This window comes from Narcine bancroftii, chromosome 2 (assembly GCF_036971445.1).
Source record: "Narcine bancroftii isolate sNarBan1 chromosome 2, sNarBan1.hap1, whole genome shotgun sequence".
Classification (NCBI taxonomy): Eukaryota; Metazoa; Chordata; class Chondrichthyes; order Torpediniformes; family Narcinidae; genus Narcine; species Narcine bancroftii.
The window spans coordinates 146,373,802-146,392,327 of NC_091470.1; the positions used below are offsets into that span (position 1 = coordinate 146,373,802).

The 18,526-nt window shown below is 40.0% G+C and overlaps 1 protein-coding gene across 1 annotated transcript in view; it reads left to right on the forward strand.

Moving 5' to 3' along the window:
- Window positions 1-18,526, forward strand: part of nmnat1 (nicotinamide nucleotide adenylyltransferase 1) — a 56,298-nt gene that overhangs the window by 2,128 nt on the left and 35,644 nt on the right. Inside the window, exons 2-3 of the mRNA XM_069915562.1 lie at window positions 6,801-6,947; window positions 16,849-16,950. Coding sequence (XP_069771663.1) covers window positions 16,862-16,950 — 89 coding nt within the window. The 5' untranslated portion in view covers window positions 6,801-6,947; window positions 16,849-16,861. The remainder of the gene's footprint in view (window positions 1-6,800; window positions 6,948-16,848; window positions 16,951-18,526) is intronic.

Here is an 18,526-nt window from a genome sequence, read left to right on the forward strand (position 1 = left end):
AGTATCATTGCGGTGGCGCGTGTCGCGTGGCAACGGGGACAATCTGATACATCTCCCCTGTCTCAACGTTCCATTAGCGCCTGCAATGAGCCTCTCCTAGCGGTCACGTTACGCAACCGGGATGTAACATACCACAAATTCCTCGGGTCGACAAAAGGCAGGGAGAATTCAACAGTTAGGTTTAAAAAGTCACTTAGATTCGTTCAAAAATAAACCTTTAGTGCTTTATTAAAACATTTACAGGGCTGCTCCTCGGCTCGTTAGACAGTTGGTAACAATTTCCCACGGTAGTTCAAAGTTTGGTTCCCCGTTCTTTTTTTAATGTATAATCCGGGTTTACCTTCATTGCCTGCTGATCTTCCTATAGAGGACAGTCAAAGCCTCGGCGCTTTTAACCACCACAAAATTGCCCACCAGGAGCAGGACGAGGAGCAAAAGAGCCAAAGTCTGGGCAAGGAACCTAAGCATTGCGCTGGTCTGTTCACGGTCTGCTTCCCTCTCTCTGATGATCCATTTCTATTGCCGATCCCGACTTGATCCCGCTCTCTCGATAGGTAGATCTGAATTTACCTCCTCCTCCTCTTCCAGCATCTGGCTCCCTTCGAAATCCCACCCACCCTCCCTCTCCGGCCACTCCCTCTCCATGCCCACACAACCCTCCCAGATCTTGTGTTCCTGCTACCAGTTTCCTTTTGAGAATCAACATTTGTGAATCTGCAGGTGTTCCCTCTGTGGTCTCCTCTACGTTGGAGAGATTGGACGCAGACTGGGAGATCGCTTTGTTGAGTACCTCGGCTCTGTCCGCTGCAATAGTGTGGATCTCCCAGTGGCCACCTATTTCGATTCCCCATCCCACACCCTTGCTGACACGTCTGTCCAGACTAAGACCAACGCAATTTGGAGGAAATAGACCTCATCTTTCCACTGGGCACCCTCCAAATAAATGGTCTTGATGTCAGTTTCCGTTCCCCCCGCCCCTGTCTCCTTTTCCCCAGTTCTGTCTCCCTTTTCCCTCTGGCTCCTTTCACAGAGCCAAATCAATTCTCCCCTCTCCTCTTATCATATCCAATTCACACCTTTTCTTGGTCTGGTCTCCTACCCTAGTCAGCCTTCAGTCTCTTTATTCTTCTTCTTTGCTTATTCCTTGGAGAAAGGCTCAGGCCCAAAATGTCAGTAATATCTCTTTATCTCCTATGGATGTTGTGAGACCGGCTTAGTTCCTGTGTGTGTTTTACTGTAATCCAGTGTCTGCAGACTTTTGTGTTTCTTGAAACACTTTCTGATTTTTTTTTTGTTAGATTGATTGAGAAAAGTGTAGTTGAGATATTGGTCAAAATGTTCCTTCCCTTTTTCCTGATTTTCAACAACCTTCTGAATTCTGGGCGTATAGGCAAGGTTCTGTTTCCCATTCAAGCATTTTTATCAGTCTGCAGTGGGGTTGGTATGCAGAAAAACATAGAAATGCTGGAGGAACTCAGTGGGTCTCGTAGCATACACAGGAAGTAAAGATATATAGCCGACATTTTGGGCCTGAGACCTTCTTCAAGGTAGGAGTAAAAAGCAGACAGGTGCCTGAATTCAAAGGCTGAGGAGAAGGGAAGAAAGGGCAGGGGGAGGAGCACAGACCAACAGGCAAAAGGTGGTTCAGAGGAGAGAGAAAAGGTGAGAATTGATCGGGAAGGGGTTGTGTCTGTTTCTGACTCTGTGAAAGGAGAGCTGGGGAAAGAGAGAGAGAGAGAACTAGAGGAAAGGAGGTTGGTATGTACATAGCCCCATAACTGAGAATCTTTGTCACAAATTGACCTCAGCTCCCGAGACTTGAAAACTAAACTATTAATCTCCTTCCCCAAATGGAAGGCACTTGTGAAACACAAAAGCTGCAGATACTGGAATCTTGAGCAAACAGAATCTGTGTGTTGATGCATTGAATAAGCAGACAACACAAAGTGGCAATCTCTGATTAATGCTTTACTGTTAAATTCAACAATACAATGAATAACAGGAGCCCCTGGAAATGGCGTCCACCACCAGCCAAGCTCTGTCTCCTTCTTTTAACTAGCATGCTTCGCAGGGACTCGTGCATGCGCAACATCATCGTAGCGAGAACAGTGGCTGCAGCGGATTCAGATAGCCAATAGAAATGGCTGTCTACGGAATCCATGGAGAGAAATGATTAGGCAGCATTTCAGATCAGGTCTCCATTTTATCAAGATATATGGATATAAGGGGGGAAGGAGGGGTGGGGGGGGGGGGTGGCCAAAGCTGAAAGGATATAGCAAAGAAGATACGTGAAGTGAAGAGACAGGTATAGAGAGAGACCACTAGAAAGTGGGTTGAAAAAGAGTCAGAGAAGTGGGGGAGGGGAAGAGGGAATTGGATCGACTATGATGCTGCATGACCTGCTGAGTTCCTCCAGAAATTTTTTGTTTGCTGGAAGACTCCTGCATTGATCCACCACTGAGGATTAGTCAACACACAACCTCCCTGAAGACTGACTGCAGGTGAACTGCTCAGCCTTTGGCTCTGAACCTGACACCACAGGCACACTTTGCAGAAAGGGAGTGCCTAAAAGCTGAATGAGGAACAACTGCTCATTGGGTTTTTCTCTATAGTTGAAGTATACTGAACTCACCTGCACATCTCTAATTTCCGAGTTATTTTAGGTCAGAGATTTAGAGCCATGCAGCACAAACCAGACCTTCAGCCCAACTCATCCATGTCAACCAAGTTGGCATTCTGGGCTCATCCCATTTGCCTGCATCCACAGTGATGAAGTGTTTTGAAAGGCTGGTGTTGAAGTATATCAGCTTCTGTCTGAGCAACGACATGGATCCATTCCAGTTCACTTATCGTAGCAACAGGTCTATGGTGGATGCTATCTCACTGGATTTATACAAAGCCCTGGAACACCTGGACAGCAGATACATATATCAGGATGCTCTATCGATTACAGTTTAGCATTTAACACCATCATCCCCTCAAACTGATCAACAAACTTTGAGACCTGGGACTCCACATCCCACTGTGTAATTGGATCGTTGATTTCCTCAGCTGCAGACCACAATCAGTGAGGATTGATAAGAACATCAGCTGCACAATCTCCTTCAGTACCGGAGCACCACAGGGCTGCGTTCTTCAGCCCCTACTCTACTTCCTTTTCACCTTTGACTCAATACGACAAAAGCATGATCTACAAATTTGCTGACGATTCCATGTGGGTTGTCTAGAAAGAGGCAATGAGTCAGCATACAGGAGGGAGATTGAAAATTTGGTGGAATGCACCAGAATAACCTCACACTCAATGTTAACCAAACTAAGGAGCTGATTGTTGACCAGGAAGGGAAAACCAGATGTGTGTGATCCAGAAGTGGAGAGGGTGAGCAAATTTAAGTTCTTGGGAATCACTATCTCAGAGAATGTTTCCTGGATCCAAGATACTAATGACATTGTGAAGAAAGTACATCAGCGCCTCAACTTCCTCAGGAATTTGCAGAGGTTTGGTATGACATCGGAAACTCTTAGAGAGGGGTTGCTTAAGGTGGGATGTGAGTGGAAAGAAAAAGTTTGAAAACAACTATTTTAATCGTATCTAATTGACTCATTATGTGCACGGTTTCATCGCTCCAAAGGAAATGGGCCAATGACAATTTTTCTCAAGCAAAATATTTCCGGAACAATCGGGTCTAGAGCAGAGATTCTCAACCTTCCCTTCCCACTCACAGTCCACCTTAAGCAATCCCTTACTAATTAGCACCGATGGCATAGGGATGACTTGAAGTGGTCTGTGGGTGGAAGGAAAAAGGTTGAGAAGCACTAAACCTATTGTAGAGATTTGAGTCCAGGAATATCACATGATAGGTTTCAGAAGAGGGGGAGTGCCGCAAGCTCATGGAGCAGATGGCTGAATCATCTGAGACCCTGATTGTTCTCCAAGGCGGGGCAAGTGAGACCACGATGTTTTTCTGACGATGGAAGATTTCTGAGAAGTAGGTCTGTGAGATTCTGCCAGATCAATTTTTCAAAGATTCCAGTCCAGGATTTCCCTCTTTCTCTCTCACTTCCTGCCTCTAATCGCAACATGGCGCTTTAGACAGAGGAGCAGTTAGGTAAAGGAAAATCATGATTTTAACCACATTTTCACTGTTGCCATTTAAATGGGGTGAATGTAACATTAAATTGGAGTGCCTACGCCCCAGGGTTGTTTGCATGGTTGGGGGGAGGGGGGGGTTCTCAAAGAACAAATGTCCTTGTGTGTGTGGGTGAGAGAGGGAACAAGAGACGAAACGTGCATTTCATTGTGGGGTTTTTATTTTGCAACATTTGCTTCCAATTAACCCAACAACTGTTCATTTTGGAGGGCGAGAGAAAACCTATACAGGTCACGGAGGTCCAACCCCCCACCCCCGATAGACAGCGGGGGATTCGAACCCGGGTTGCAGTTATAGGCAAGCTGCAGTCACTTTTGCAGCGGTCATTCCAACACAGCGGCGTCAGAGGCCGAGGCGCTGGACACCCCCTGGTCTCCCCAAATCGTTTCTCCCTTGCAGATTTCCTTCAAACCCAAGGCTATCCAACTGCACGTCCGCTGACAACGCTCCTCTGTGAAGCACCATGAGCGTTGTGGTTTTATCCAGAATAACCTGTGACATTTATTAATCAGTTTGACACGACACGATTTATTATCCAAATGTATTTTCAGTTCATGAGCCCATGTTTCCCTTTCTCAAGAAGTATTGGAGCCTGCAAGCTGCCCCACTCTCTGGTTAGTAACCAATAAAACATATAAATGCATTTGGATAATTGCAGGAAACAAAACTGTTATTAGATCTCTATTACATTAAGGTAATGTCTGTTTTTGCAATAGTTTTTCTTGTCTATTTTAATCAACCAGTAAATATTTATTTGCTAAGGATGCAGTGCAAAAAAGTAAACCGCCTTCTGCAGGGACTGCTCCCTTCATCACTCCTCTCTCCACACCAATCATTCCCTTGGCACCTACCCCTGTGACTGCAGGAGATACTCCACTTGCACCCACACCTCTTCTCACCATCATTCGGGGCCCCAAACAGTCCTTCCAAGTGAAGCAACATTTCACTTGTGTATCTGCAGGGGTCATCGACTGCATCCTGTTGTGGTCTCCTCTACATTGGAGCGATTGGGCGTAGACTGGGAGATTGTTTTGTTGAGCACCTCGGCTCTGTCCGTCTCAATAGCAGGATTCTCCCAGTGGCCACCCATTTCAATTCACCATCCCATTCCCTTGCTGACATGTGTGTCAGTGGTCTCATGCACTGCCAGACTAAGACCACTCGCAAATTGGAGGAACAACACCTCATTTTCTGACTGGACACCCTCCAACCAGATGATGTTAATATTGACTTCTCTAGCTTTCATTTCACCCCCTCCCCCAACAACAACTTCCCCTGTTGCCTTCCCCCTGCTCTGTCTCTCCCTTTTCCCTGTCTCCTTTCACACAGACATAATAAATTCTTACCTCTCCCCTTATCATATCCAATTAGCACCTTCTGTTGGTCTGGGCCCCTCCCCCAGTCGGCACTGTCTGAATTCTGAGGTTTCCTGCTTCTGGCTCATTCTGCTTCTTCCTTGAGAAAGGCTCAGGTCCAAAACGTTGGCACACATCTTTGTCCCCTTTGGAAGCTGAAAATCTGGCTGAGTTCCTCTAGCATTTTGATGTGTTTATTCCAATCACAGCGCCTGCATAGTTTTGTGTTTCACTTCAATCTCCTCTGTTCCTCAGCCAAGTCCTTTAACATTTGTTCCCTTCTCTCCCAAAATGACTCCCAACCTTCTCTTCAGTGCATCTATATTATTTGCTTGAACCACACCGTAACTTCACAGACATCTAATATAGAACACTGCAGCACCATACAGCCCTTCGGCTCTCAATGTTGTGCTAACCCATATATTCTTTCCAAAAAAAATACTAAACCCTTCTTGCCTCATAACCCTCTATTTTTCTTTCATCCATATGCCTGTCTAAGAATCTCTTAAATGCCCCTAATGTTTCAGCTTCATCACCATCCCCGGCAAGGGATTCCTTACCCTCTTCAGGGAAAGAGGTTGCTTCTAAATTTCCTATTGGATTTCTTGAGGATCATCTTGTCTGAAAAACCTTTTCCTCTAAGTAGATGCATACTCACTCTGTTTAAACCAAACCTTGTATAAGTTCGAAGACCTCTTTGAAGAGGAGAACAGAGACTCATCTGTTCCTTTTTTCCCTCTCATCAATCCAAGGCCTTGGCTGCTCTCAGTTGGACCTTAAAAATAATCCCATGGCTTTGATTTGACAAAGAGCAGGGGAATTATTCCTGGACACAAACAGAAGACTGGAGATGCAGGAATCTAAATCCAAACACAATCCACTGGAGCTCCAGTTCCTGGTGTCTTGCTCAATCATCATACCCCCACTGAAAGCTGATCACTTAACATAACTGCAGTGTTGTGCCTGGGATCTTGCTGTGTGCAAAATAGCTGCCGTTGCTTTATAATAGGAGCAACAGTTCAATTGCATATCTGCATCTGTGGGGTTTTATTGGTTTAGAAATGCAAATATTCTTGATAAAAGACTATGAATGTGAGTGAAACAGATCTGCGTATCATTCTACGGATGACGCCTGGCCTGTGTTAATTACCAGCGTTCTCTTCTTTTATTCCAGTTAATATTGTTAGCCTGTGCCCTGCAGTGCCCACTGGTCTTGTTTGTTGAGTACTCCTAATGGAGGAGTCAGGGAACTCTGTGTCACTAATCTCCTAGCTTCATGGTTGGTTTTGTTTTCCAGCCACTTGTGCGGAATATTAAGGGTTTCATTCAGCTCCTTTCAGCCTCGGATTCCCCTTTAAAGAAAAAAAAGACGCCCTGAAAACAAGTCAAAGAGAAGCTGCGGAGGAAATTTGTGTAGGCGAGAGATTGCACATGCAGGATTCAGGTAACTCTCTGCCTGTTGAAATCTGTTTTAAACCAGTTTAATTCAGCTGTGCAGGTGTCTGGCCTTGCAGCCAGAGTTACTGACACCAGCCCTGCACGAACTCTATGATTGTAACACTTCAGATCAACATTAAAGGCCAGATGTTTGGAACGTTACAGTACAGTCTAGACCAGTAGTTCTCAACCTTTTATTCCCACTCACATAATCCCTTACTATGGCACAGCTGTTCATCGAGATGTGGAAAAATGTTGGCAAAAGAGTAAGGGAGGGAGGGGTGATCGCAAAGGCAGGAGGTGATAGGTAGAGACAGGAGGGAGGGGACAGCAGCAATCAAGTGGAGGGAGGATGGCTATGAGAAGGGAAGGAGGGAGAGGGAAGAGGAGAGCAGGTTAGCAAAATCCAGAAAAGTCAATGTTAATCCCAACTGGCTGGAGAGTGCCCAGACGGAAAATCAGGTGTTGTTCCTCCAATTTGTGGGTGGTCTTGATGGGATAGTGCATAAGGCCATAGACAGACGTGGAAGTGCGACACAGGACCCTCCCGACCTCATAACTCTAATTTTCTTTCATCCATGTGCCTATCTAAGAGTCTCTTAATGCAATGCATTCCAGGCACCTTCATTTCTGTGTAGAAAAAAACTTACCCCTAAAGTCTTTCGTAAACTTCCCTCTCTTCACTTTGTACACATGTCCTCTGGTGTTTGCTATTCCCAGTCTGGGGAAAATGCCTCTAATAATCTGTAGAACTCTGATATTTTGAGGAATGTATTTCAAAGCACTGGAGGAGTTTTGGATGCAGATGTATGCTGAACTTCCCACGGGAAAGTGGATTTGCATGGCCCTCAGGGAAAATACAGAGGACTGGGTGTAGATAGGGAAGGTTGAGACAGGGGTGGCCAATCTTTTAATTTTTAATTTTGACATGCAGCACAGTAACAGGCCATTTCGGCCCTCGAGTCTTTGCCGACCAATTAACCTCCTCCCACTGTTCAAAACATCCCAGGCCAGTAGGATAATGGGTTGTAAATTGGGCCTAAATGGCCTGTTACTGTGCAGTATGTCTAAATTAAAAATTAAAAGGGTCGGTCACCCCTGGTTTAGGATATAGGTTAAACGCAGGCAAAAGGGACAAGCTCGGGCAGACACTATGGTCAGCATGAAGAAGTTGGGCCAAAGGGCCAGTTTCTTTGCTGTAAAACTCTGTAGCTCTTTGGGAGGTCTTTTGATGGGTAAAGAAGGTACCATGGGATGGAAGCATGGATGGTAGCTGCTGTGATTTTCTGTTCCCACGACCAGGGAGTTGCAAAATTAAATTTTGGCAATTAGTCAGCAGGCGTGCATTAAAAAAAATGATATCCCAAAAACACATTATACTAGAAAGCCCTCAGTTAATAGGCTCCTTTCCAGCCCCCAAATCCATTCTCAGGCCTGGTGGCCTTTGAAGAGGTTCTGTTGGCGACGAATCGGGAAAATGTCTCTTGGAGATGTTCAACACAAGGTTATCTTGCTGCAGTTAATACACACGAAATGCTGGAGAAACTGAGCAGATCCCACAGCATCCATCGGAGTTAAAGATATTTAACCAGCATTTAGGACCTGAGCCCTTCCCAAGGCTACACCTGTTTTCTCATATAAGAGATGACAAGTCAGTGCTTCACAGTAGAGCAGGAAGGTTTTTCCTGGTGTTTTGTCCATTAACTTTTATTTGAGAAACTGGGCACTTTTCTTGCATGGAGGTAATCGGCAGCTGAGCTTCCTTTCACGTAATGTCAGCTGGTGCAAAGAAATCATTCGCCTTTGTTATGTTGGACAGTGCAAGGACATATAGGAACACCTTCTGTAATTGCTTTCAACTTCTGTTCCTTTCCCCAAGTGGTCAAATCAGCCATCATCCTTGAATGGCATATCAGGCAGGATTGACATGGGTTAGTGAAACTGTTAGCGCAATGCTATCACAATGCCGGTTCGAATCCGGCACTGTCGGGAAGGAGCTTGTCTGCCTGTATTTCCTCCAGGTGCTCTGGTTTCCTCCCACTGTCAGGTTATTTTGGAGGCATGGGGCCTTGGGTCAGAAGAGGGCCAGTTACCATTCTGTATGTCTAAATTTAAAATATATTCATACATTTTAGGTTAAACCATATGTGCCATAAAGGATTATATTTTGATTATCTTTGGTAAAACAGCTGATCAAGATAGTAAAGGTTTGTGATGAATAGCAGGTGTGCTATCTCAGATTGGAATCAAAATTCTTGAGATTTTGTTTCCTCACATTCTTTTGGTTATTTAAGAAAAAAATATATAACTAACAGTTAGCTAACTGCAGAAACAGCATAACAGAGGTCTCCAAAAAATTTGACTGAGTTATCTTCATAAACTATAATGCAGTTTTCCATTGCTCCTTTTGTAATGTGCTGCAGGATTTATGTTTTCCCATTTTCATGTCAGTTCTTGGTCATTTTTAAAAAAATTTTTTTTATTTTTCACACCATAAACCACATTAACCATGATACATACTTTTTCCTTTTCAAATATATACAGTGCCATTTTCACCCCCCCCCCTCCCTACCTCCCATCCCACCCTCCCTACCTCCCCCCTCCCGTCCATTTAAAGTACAAAATCTAGGATACATTAAATCAGTCAAACAATGTTGTCATTCAATAAAAATAAACAAGAAATTCCACTGAGTCAATTCTTTTCATTTCCTTCTCCTTTCGTTAATTTAGGTAGTGAATGTCCCCGGTAGGTTTTCGCTATTGTGTTTCATGTAAGGCTCCCATATTTGTTCAAATATTTCAATATTATTTCTTAAACTATATGTTATTTTTTCTAATGGAATACATTTATTCATTTCTATATACCATTGTTGTATTTTCAAATTATCTTCCGATTTCCAGGTTGACATAATACATTTTTTTGCTACGGCTAGAGCTATCTTAACAAATCTTTTTTGTGCATCCTCCAAATCAATTCCAAATTCTTTGTTTTTTATGTTACTTAGGAGGAAGATCTCTGGATTCTTTGGTATATTGTTTTCTGTAATTTTATTTAATATTTGGTTTAGATCTTCCCAAAATTTTTCTACTTTCTCACATGTCCAGATTGCATGAATTGTTGTTCCCATTTCTTTTTTAACATCGAAAACATCTATCAGATACTGTTGGGTCCCATTTATTTAACTTTTGAGGTGTAATGTATAGCCTGTGTATCCAGTTATATTGTATCATACGTAACCTCGTATTTATTGTATTTCTCATCGTTCCAGAACATAACTTCTCCCATGTTTCCTTTTTTATCTTTATATTTAAATCTTGTTCCCATTTTTGTTTAGTTTTACCATTTGTTTCCTCATTCTCCTTTTCTTGCAGTTTAATATACATATTTGTTATAAATCTTTTGATTATCATTGTATCTGTAATCACATATTCAAAGTTACTTCCCTCTGGTAAACTCAGACTGCTTCCTAATTTGTCCTTCAAGAAGGATCTCAATTGGTAATATGCCAGCGCTGTATCTTGAGTTATATTGCATTTATCTTTCATTTGTTCAAAGGATAATAATCTATTTCCTGAAAAACAATTTTCTATTCTTTTAATCCCTTTTTTCTCCCATTCTCTAAAGGAAAGGTTATCTATTGTAAAAGGGAGTAACTTGTTTTGCGTCAATATTAGTTTTGGTAATTGATAATTTGTTTTATTTCTTTCTACATGAATCTTCTTCCAAATATTGAGTAGATGATGTAATACTGGAGAACTTCTATGTTGTACCAATTTTTCATCCCATTTATATAATATGTGTTCAGGTATCTTTTCCCCTATTTTATCTAATTCTAATCTGGTCCAATCTGGCTTTTCCCTTGTTTGATAAAAATCTGATAGGTATCTTAATTGTGCAGCTCTATAATAATTTTTAAAGTTTGGCAGTTGTAAGCCTCCTTGTTTATACCATTCTGTTAATTTATCTAGTGCTATCCTCGGATTCCCCCCTTTCCATAAAAATTTCCTTATTATTTTCTTTAACTCCTTGAAGAATTTCTCTGGCAGGTGTATTGGCAATGCCTGAAATAGGTATAATATCCTTGGAAAAATGTTCATTTTAATACAGTTTATCCTTCCTATTAGTGTTAGTGGTAATTCTTTCCAATGCTCTAAATCGTCCTGTAATTTTTTTCATTAGTGGATAATAATTGAGTTTATATAGTTGGCCGAGATTTTTATTTATTTGTACACCTAGGTATCTTATTGCTTGCATTTGCCATCTAAATGGTGATTCCTTCTTAAATTTTGAGAAATCCGCATTATTCATAGGCATTGCTTCACTTTTATTTACGTTGATCTTGTAACCCGACACTTCTCCATATTCCTTCAATTTCTTATATAATTCTTTTATTGATAGTTCTGGTTCTGTTAAGTATACTATAACATCATCCGCAAATAAACTGATTTTATATTCCTTGTCTTTTATTTTTATCCCTTTTATATTATTTTCTGTTCTTATCAATTCTGCTAGTGGTTCTATAGCTAACGCGAACAATAAAGGTGATAGTGGTCATCCCTGCCGTGTTGACCTGCTTAAGTTAAATTGCTTTGATACATATCCATTTACTGTCACTTTCGCCAATGGTCCCTTATATAATGCTTTAATCCAATTAATATACTTCTCTGGTAAACTGAATTTTTGCAATACTTTGAATAAATAATTCCATTCTACTCTGTCAAAGGCCTTCTCTGCATCTAAAGCAACTGCTACTGGGTACATGGGGGCTGGGTGGGGAGGAGTTACGGTCACTGCAAAATCAGCTGACGTTTGCGAGTGAATTTGCAAATCCAAATGGAGAGGGGAGATGTGGTTGTCCGACAAGGGATAAAGGACAACTCAGGAGGGGAAGGGGAGATTGGGGTTAAAGAAGTTTTAAATAGGAGAATAGGGAAAATGTTTGATGTTTTAGAAATGTTGTCTTATAAAAGTGTTCAAAACAAGAAAGCAGAAATGGATAAGAAGGAAAGGTAATGATGGAGAAACGGAAAGGGAAGATAAACAAAGTATAAAATGGCTACGCTGAACTATATGACTTTAAATATTAACGGAATACATAACCAAATTAAAAGGAAGAAATTGCTAAATTTTCTGAAAAAGAAAAAATTGATATAGCATTTGTGCAAGAAACACATTTAACTGAATTGGAGCACAAGAAATTAAAGAGAGATTGGGTAGGACACGTAACAGCAGCATCGTATAATTCAAAAGCAAGAGGAGTAGCTATATTAATTAGTAAAAATGTGCCATTTAAAATAGAAGAGGAAATAATAGATCCAGCAGGGAGATATGTAATGATAAAATGTCAGATATATTCGGAGTTTTGGAATCTACTCTTCTACCTAATGAAGAAGATCAAAAGTTTATGCAAGACATTTTTTTTGAAGATAGCAGATACGCAAGGGAACATATTAGTAGGAGGGGATTTCAACCTGAATTTGGATTCAAATATGGACAAAACTGGGAAAAAAATTAACAGAAAGAACAAAGTAACCAAATTTATAATTAAATCGATGAAAGAAATGCAACTTTTGGATATATGGAGGAAACAACACCCAAAGGAAAAGGAATATTCATATTACTCGGCTAGACATAAAACATACTCAAGAATAGACCTATTTTTGTTATCAGCTCGTATGCAAGATAGAGTAAGAAAAACAGAATATAAAGCTAGAATATTATCGGACCATTCACCCTTAATATTGACAATAAAGTTAGAGGACATCCCTCCAAGAATGTATAGATGGAGATTAAACTCCATGTTACTCAAAAGGCAGGATTTTAGAGAATTTATTGAAAGACAAATTAAAATGTATTTTGAAATAAATACAGAATCAGTGAAAGATAAGTTTATACCATGGGATGCAATGAAAGCATTCATTAGAGGGCAAATAATAAGTTATGTAACCAAGATGAAGAAGGACTATAATCAGGAAACAGAGCAGTTGGAAAGGGAAATAGAAAATATAGAAAAAGAATTAGCAATGAAGGAAGATACAACTAAAAGAAGAGAATTGGCAGATAAAAAAATAAAATATGAAACACTACAAACATATAAGGTGGAGAAGAATATAATGAAGACAAAACAGAAATATTATGAACTAGGTGAAAAAACGCACAAAATTCTAGCATGGCAGCTTAAGACAAAGAAAGCTTAAGCTAAGAAAATGGTATTGGCATCAAGGAAAAAAGACAAACAAATCACATATAATCCAAAGGAGATCAAGGAAAACTTTAGAGAATTCTATGAACAATTATACCAAACTGAAAACGAAGGGAAAGAAGGAAAAATAGATGAATTTCTTACTAAAATTGAACTACCAAAACTACAAATAGAGGAACAAAATAAATTAACAGAGCCATTTGGAATAGTAGAAATACAAGAGATAATAAAAAAATTACCAAATAATAAGACACCAGGAGAGGATGGATTCCCAATAGAATTCTATAAAACATTTAAAGATTTATTAATTCCTCCCCTCCTGGAAGTAATCAACCAGATCGATAAAACACAAAGCTTACCAGATTCATGTAAAACAGCAATAATTACAGTAATACCAAAGCAAGGGAAAGATTCACTCGCACCAGCATCATATAGACCAATATCTCTACTTAACACAGATTATAAGATAATAGCTAAACTATTAGCAAACAGATTAGCAGAGTATGTACCGAAAATGGTAAATTTAGACCAAACTGGATTTATCAAAAAAAGACGCACAACAGACAATATTTGTAAATTTATTAACTTAATTCATGCAGTAGAAGGGAATAAAGCGCCAACAGTAGCAGTTGCTTTAGACGCAGAGAAGGCCTTTGACAGAGTAGAATGGAATTATTTATTCAAAGTATTGCAAAAATTCAGTTTACCAGAGAAGTATATTAATTGGATTAAAGCATTATATAAGGGACCATTGGCGAAAGTGACAGTAAATGGATATGTATCAAAGCAATTTAACTTAAGCAGGTCAACACGGCAGGGATGACCACTATCACCTTTATTGTTTGTGTTAGCTATAGAACCACTAGCAGAATTGATAAGAACAGAAAATAATATAAAAGGGATAAAAATAAAAGACAGGGAATATAAAATCAGTTTATTTGCGGATGATGTTATAGTGTACTTAACAGAACCAGAACTACCAATAAAAGAATTATATAAGAAATTGAAGGAATATGGAGAAGTGTCGGGTTACAAGATCAACGTAAATAAAAGTGAAGCAATGCCTATGAATAATGCGGATTTCTCAAAATTTAAGAAGGAATCACCATTTAGATGGCAAATGCAAGCAATAAGGTGTACAAATAAATAAAAATCTCGGCCAACTATATAAACTCAATTATTATCCACTAATGAAAAAATTACAGGACGATTTAGAGCATTGGAAAGAATTACCACTAACACTAATAGGAAGGATAAACTGTATTATAATGAACATTTTTCCAAGGATATTATACCTATTTCAGGCATTGGCAATACACCTGCCAGAAAAATTCTTCAAGGAGTTAAAGAAAATAATAAGGAAATTTTTATGGAAAGGGGGGAAACCGAGGATAGCACTAGATAAATTAACAGAATGGTATAAACAAGGAGGCTTACAACTGCCAAACTTTAAAAATTATTATAGAGCTGCACAATTAAGATACCTATCAGATTTTTATCAAACAAGGGAAAAGCCAGATTGGACCAGATTAGAATTAGATAAAATAGGGGAAAAGATACCTGAACACATATTATATAAATGGGATGAAAAATTGGTACAACATAGAAGTTCTCCAGTATTACATCATCTACTCAATATTTGGAAGAAGATTCATGTAGAAAGAAATAAAACAAATTATCAATTACCAAAACTAATATTGACGCAAAACAAGTTACTCCCTTTTACAATAGATAACCTTTCCTTTAGAGAATGGGAGAAAAAAGGGATTAAAAGAATAGAAAATTGTTTTTCAGGAAATAGATTATTATCCTTTGAACAAATGAAAGATAAATGCAATATAACTCAAGATACAGCGCTGGCATATTACCAATTGAGATCCTTCTTGAAGGACAAATTAGGAAGCAGTCTGAGTTTACCAGAGGGAAGTAACTTTGAATATGTGATTACAGATACAATGATAATCAAAAGATTTATAACAAATATGTATATTAAACTGCAAGAAAAGGAGAATGAGGAAACAAATGGTAAAACTAAACAAAAATGGGAACAAGATTTAAATATAAAGATAAAAAAGGAAACATGGGAGAAGTTATGTTCTGGAACAATGAGAAATACAATAAATACGAGGTTACGTATGATACAATATAACTGGATACACAGGCTATACATTACACCTCAAAAGTTAAATAAATGGGACCCAACAGTATCTGATAGATGTTTTCGATGTTAAAAAAGAAATGGGAACAACAATTCATGCAATCTGGACATGTGAGAAAGTAGAAAAATTTTTGGGAAGATCTAAACCAAATATTAAATAAAATTACAGAAAACAATATACCAAAGAATCCAGAGATCTTCCTCCTAAGTAACATAAAAAACAAAGAATTTGGAATTGATTTGGAGGATGCACAAAAAAGATTTGTTAAGATAGCTCTAGCCGTAGCAAAAAAAATGTATTATGTCAACCTGGAAATCGGAAGATAATTTGAAAATACAACAATGGTATATAGAAATGAATAAATGTATTCCATTAGAAAAAATAACATATAGTTTAAGAAATAATATTGAAATATTTGAACAAATATGGGAGCCTTACATGAAACACAATAGCGAAAACCTACCGGGGACATTCACTACCTAAATTAACGAAAGGAGAAGGAAATGAAAAGAATTGACTCAGTGGAATTTCTTGTTTATTTTTATTGAATGACAACATTGTTTGACTGGTTTAATGTATCCTAGATTTTGTACTTTAAATGGACGGGAGGGGGGAGGTAGGGAGGGGGGAGGTAGGGAGGGGGGGAGGTAGGGAGGGGGGGAGGTAGGGAGGGGGGGGGAGAAAATTGCACTGTATATATTTGAAAATGAAAAAGTATTTAGCATGGTTCATGTGGTTTATGGTGTGAAAAATAAAAAATTTTAAAAAAAAATTGGTCGGCAAAAGCAAGGTATCGGGTTCTGAAAAATAATGGTGAGGAAAAGATCTGATCATTCAAAGCACTGAACATACTGATATCATGGGCATCTCAATATATTTATTTCCCACCATTATGAAAGCCATACTATCTCCTGGAAGAAGCCAATTAGGTGATTAAAAGTACAGAAAAGTCTTGACTTTTGTGGTGGTACACCACTGGCCTACTGCAGGGGGCAACCTCTGTAACTACAGGAGTGTAAGGGGACAGGACAACACCTGGCCGGCTGTCAATCAGTCGGCCTGAATGGATCAAACCCCACCCGGTCGGGTGTCAATCACCCTCTGGGATATAAGCCTGCGCCGGCCTCCCGAGGCCTCACACAGAGTTGCTGCAGCCACAGCCAGCCTGGCTCTGTGGAAGTCTTTGTGGATTAAAGCCTGTTGTACAGTCTTTACCTTTGTGTGCGTCTGATTCTGTCTAACAGCGCACCACAACTTTAAACAATAAAAAATATAGTCAATGAAAAGAAAAAAAAGCCTCGTTCCCTGCTCTGAATAATGAATATTAAAGGCATGTAATTATGAACTCCTATTTTAAGGACTTGGTCAGAATTTTGGAGAGTGCTGCTACAATACTCTCCATCCCCTTGCCCACCATAATGCTGTTCGATCTGCTTTTAACGAGGTCCATACCCCTAAGTAAGCTGGCAGCAGGGTTAGTCAAGGATAGTTAGCTTGGCTTTCTTAAGGGAGATCCTGTCTGATTAATTTGATTGAATTTTTTGAGGAGGTGTCTAAGTATGTCGCCGAGGGTAGTGCAGTTGATGCGGTCTACATGGACTTCGGTAAGGCCTTTAACAAGGTCCTACATGGGAGACTGGTCAAAAAGGTAAGAGCACGTGGGATCCAGGGCTTTTTAGCAAATTGGATCTGAAATTGTCAAGGTGAGAGTGAGTTGAGGATTGTTTTTGTGATTGTAAGGTGTTCCATCAGTGATGGGACCCGAGCTGTTTGTTATATACACGAATAATGTGGATGTGATTGTAAGGTGGTGTGATTGGCAAGATCGCAGATGATGCAGAAACTGGTGGAGGAACTGATAGTGAGGAGGGGCTGACATGATATTGATGAGTTGGTAAGACAGGACCACCAATAGCAGCTAAAATTCAGTCCATGTTCTCTTCCCATGAGAGGGCAAAGAGGACAGAAGATTTGGACCCAGACAGTGATGTTTGAAATTTTACTTCCTGAGGATGATGGAAGTAGGTGCTCCCACCATATTTTAGATGAGTGCATGAAACACCATGGGATTAAGCAGGAAAGTCTGCAGACAGTGTGATTGTAGACATACAAGGCAACGTTCCAAGTACTTTGGTCCACTCTACCTGGCAGTGTTCAAAGGTGAGACCTTTTTGGGAAGAGCTTGGGGACATTCTAAAAAAAAGTTACGAAAGTGGATTTTACACAGGATCCTGAGCTGTTCCTCTTGGGGGATATTGGAAAAGTACTGTTTAGACTGACTGTGAAGGTCGCTTTGTGGTAGCAAGGAAGTGTATAGCGGTTTCGTGGAAGTCCGACTCCCAGCTAAATGCCACATGACGGAATATAGAAATGCAGAGTTGCATTCCTCTGGCGAAAATCACATATAACCTCCGGAGAAAACATGGCAACCTTACTTGCAGTACATTGGTACTCAGATAGATTGATTTCCCCCCCCCCTTTTTAAAGAGGGATAAGGTTAAATTATCCCAGTAAGGCAAGAGGTGTGATTACTGAAATGGAGCAGATGATGCACCTGCCCTTTTCTTTTCAGGTCCTTAGTTTTCTTTTTTCTTTTGAGCTCCTTTCTTTTAGTGTTTTCTATTTAATGGCGTTGCCACTGTTATTTCTTTTCTTACAAGGTTTTGATAGGGGTCATGTGCCCCATGATAATTGGGATTGAGATAAATTTTAGGAATGTATTTGCTGAGGCAGGTGGGGGGGGGAATAAATGTGGACTTTAGGTATGAATATGCAAATGGATGGTTTTGTTTATTGAATTTTGTAAGTCTCTGAAAACTAAAGTAAAATATTCAAAAAAAAGGCAATGGTCCAAGTGTTGGACAGTGGTGTTAGTGTAGAGCAGCCAAAACCTTTTTGGCTATGGCCCTCTAAGGACTCTGCTCAGTTTATGGGCCCCCTTCCATGTGAAGTAGTCATTTTGTTTGTTACTTCTGTACTTCTCTACCACCAACTACATTAAAAAAACATAAAAAAATTTTATGATTTCAGTTCATTGCCCCCCTTAAAGGTGCTGTTGCCTCCAGAGAGGGGCCATATGGCTCCCGTTGAGGATGGCTGGTGTAGACACCGCTGGCTGTTTCTGTCCTGCATGATGATTTTATGGACTGGAAGGCCAGTCGTTCCTGCCAACTATTGAAGCTTTGCCCAGAGGAGGAAGGTAAATCCTTCCCTATTTCATCCCC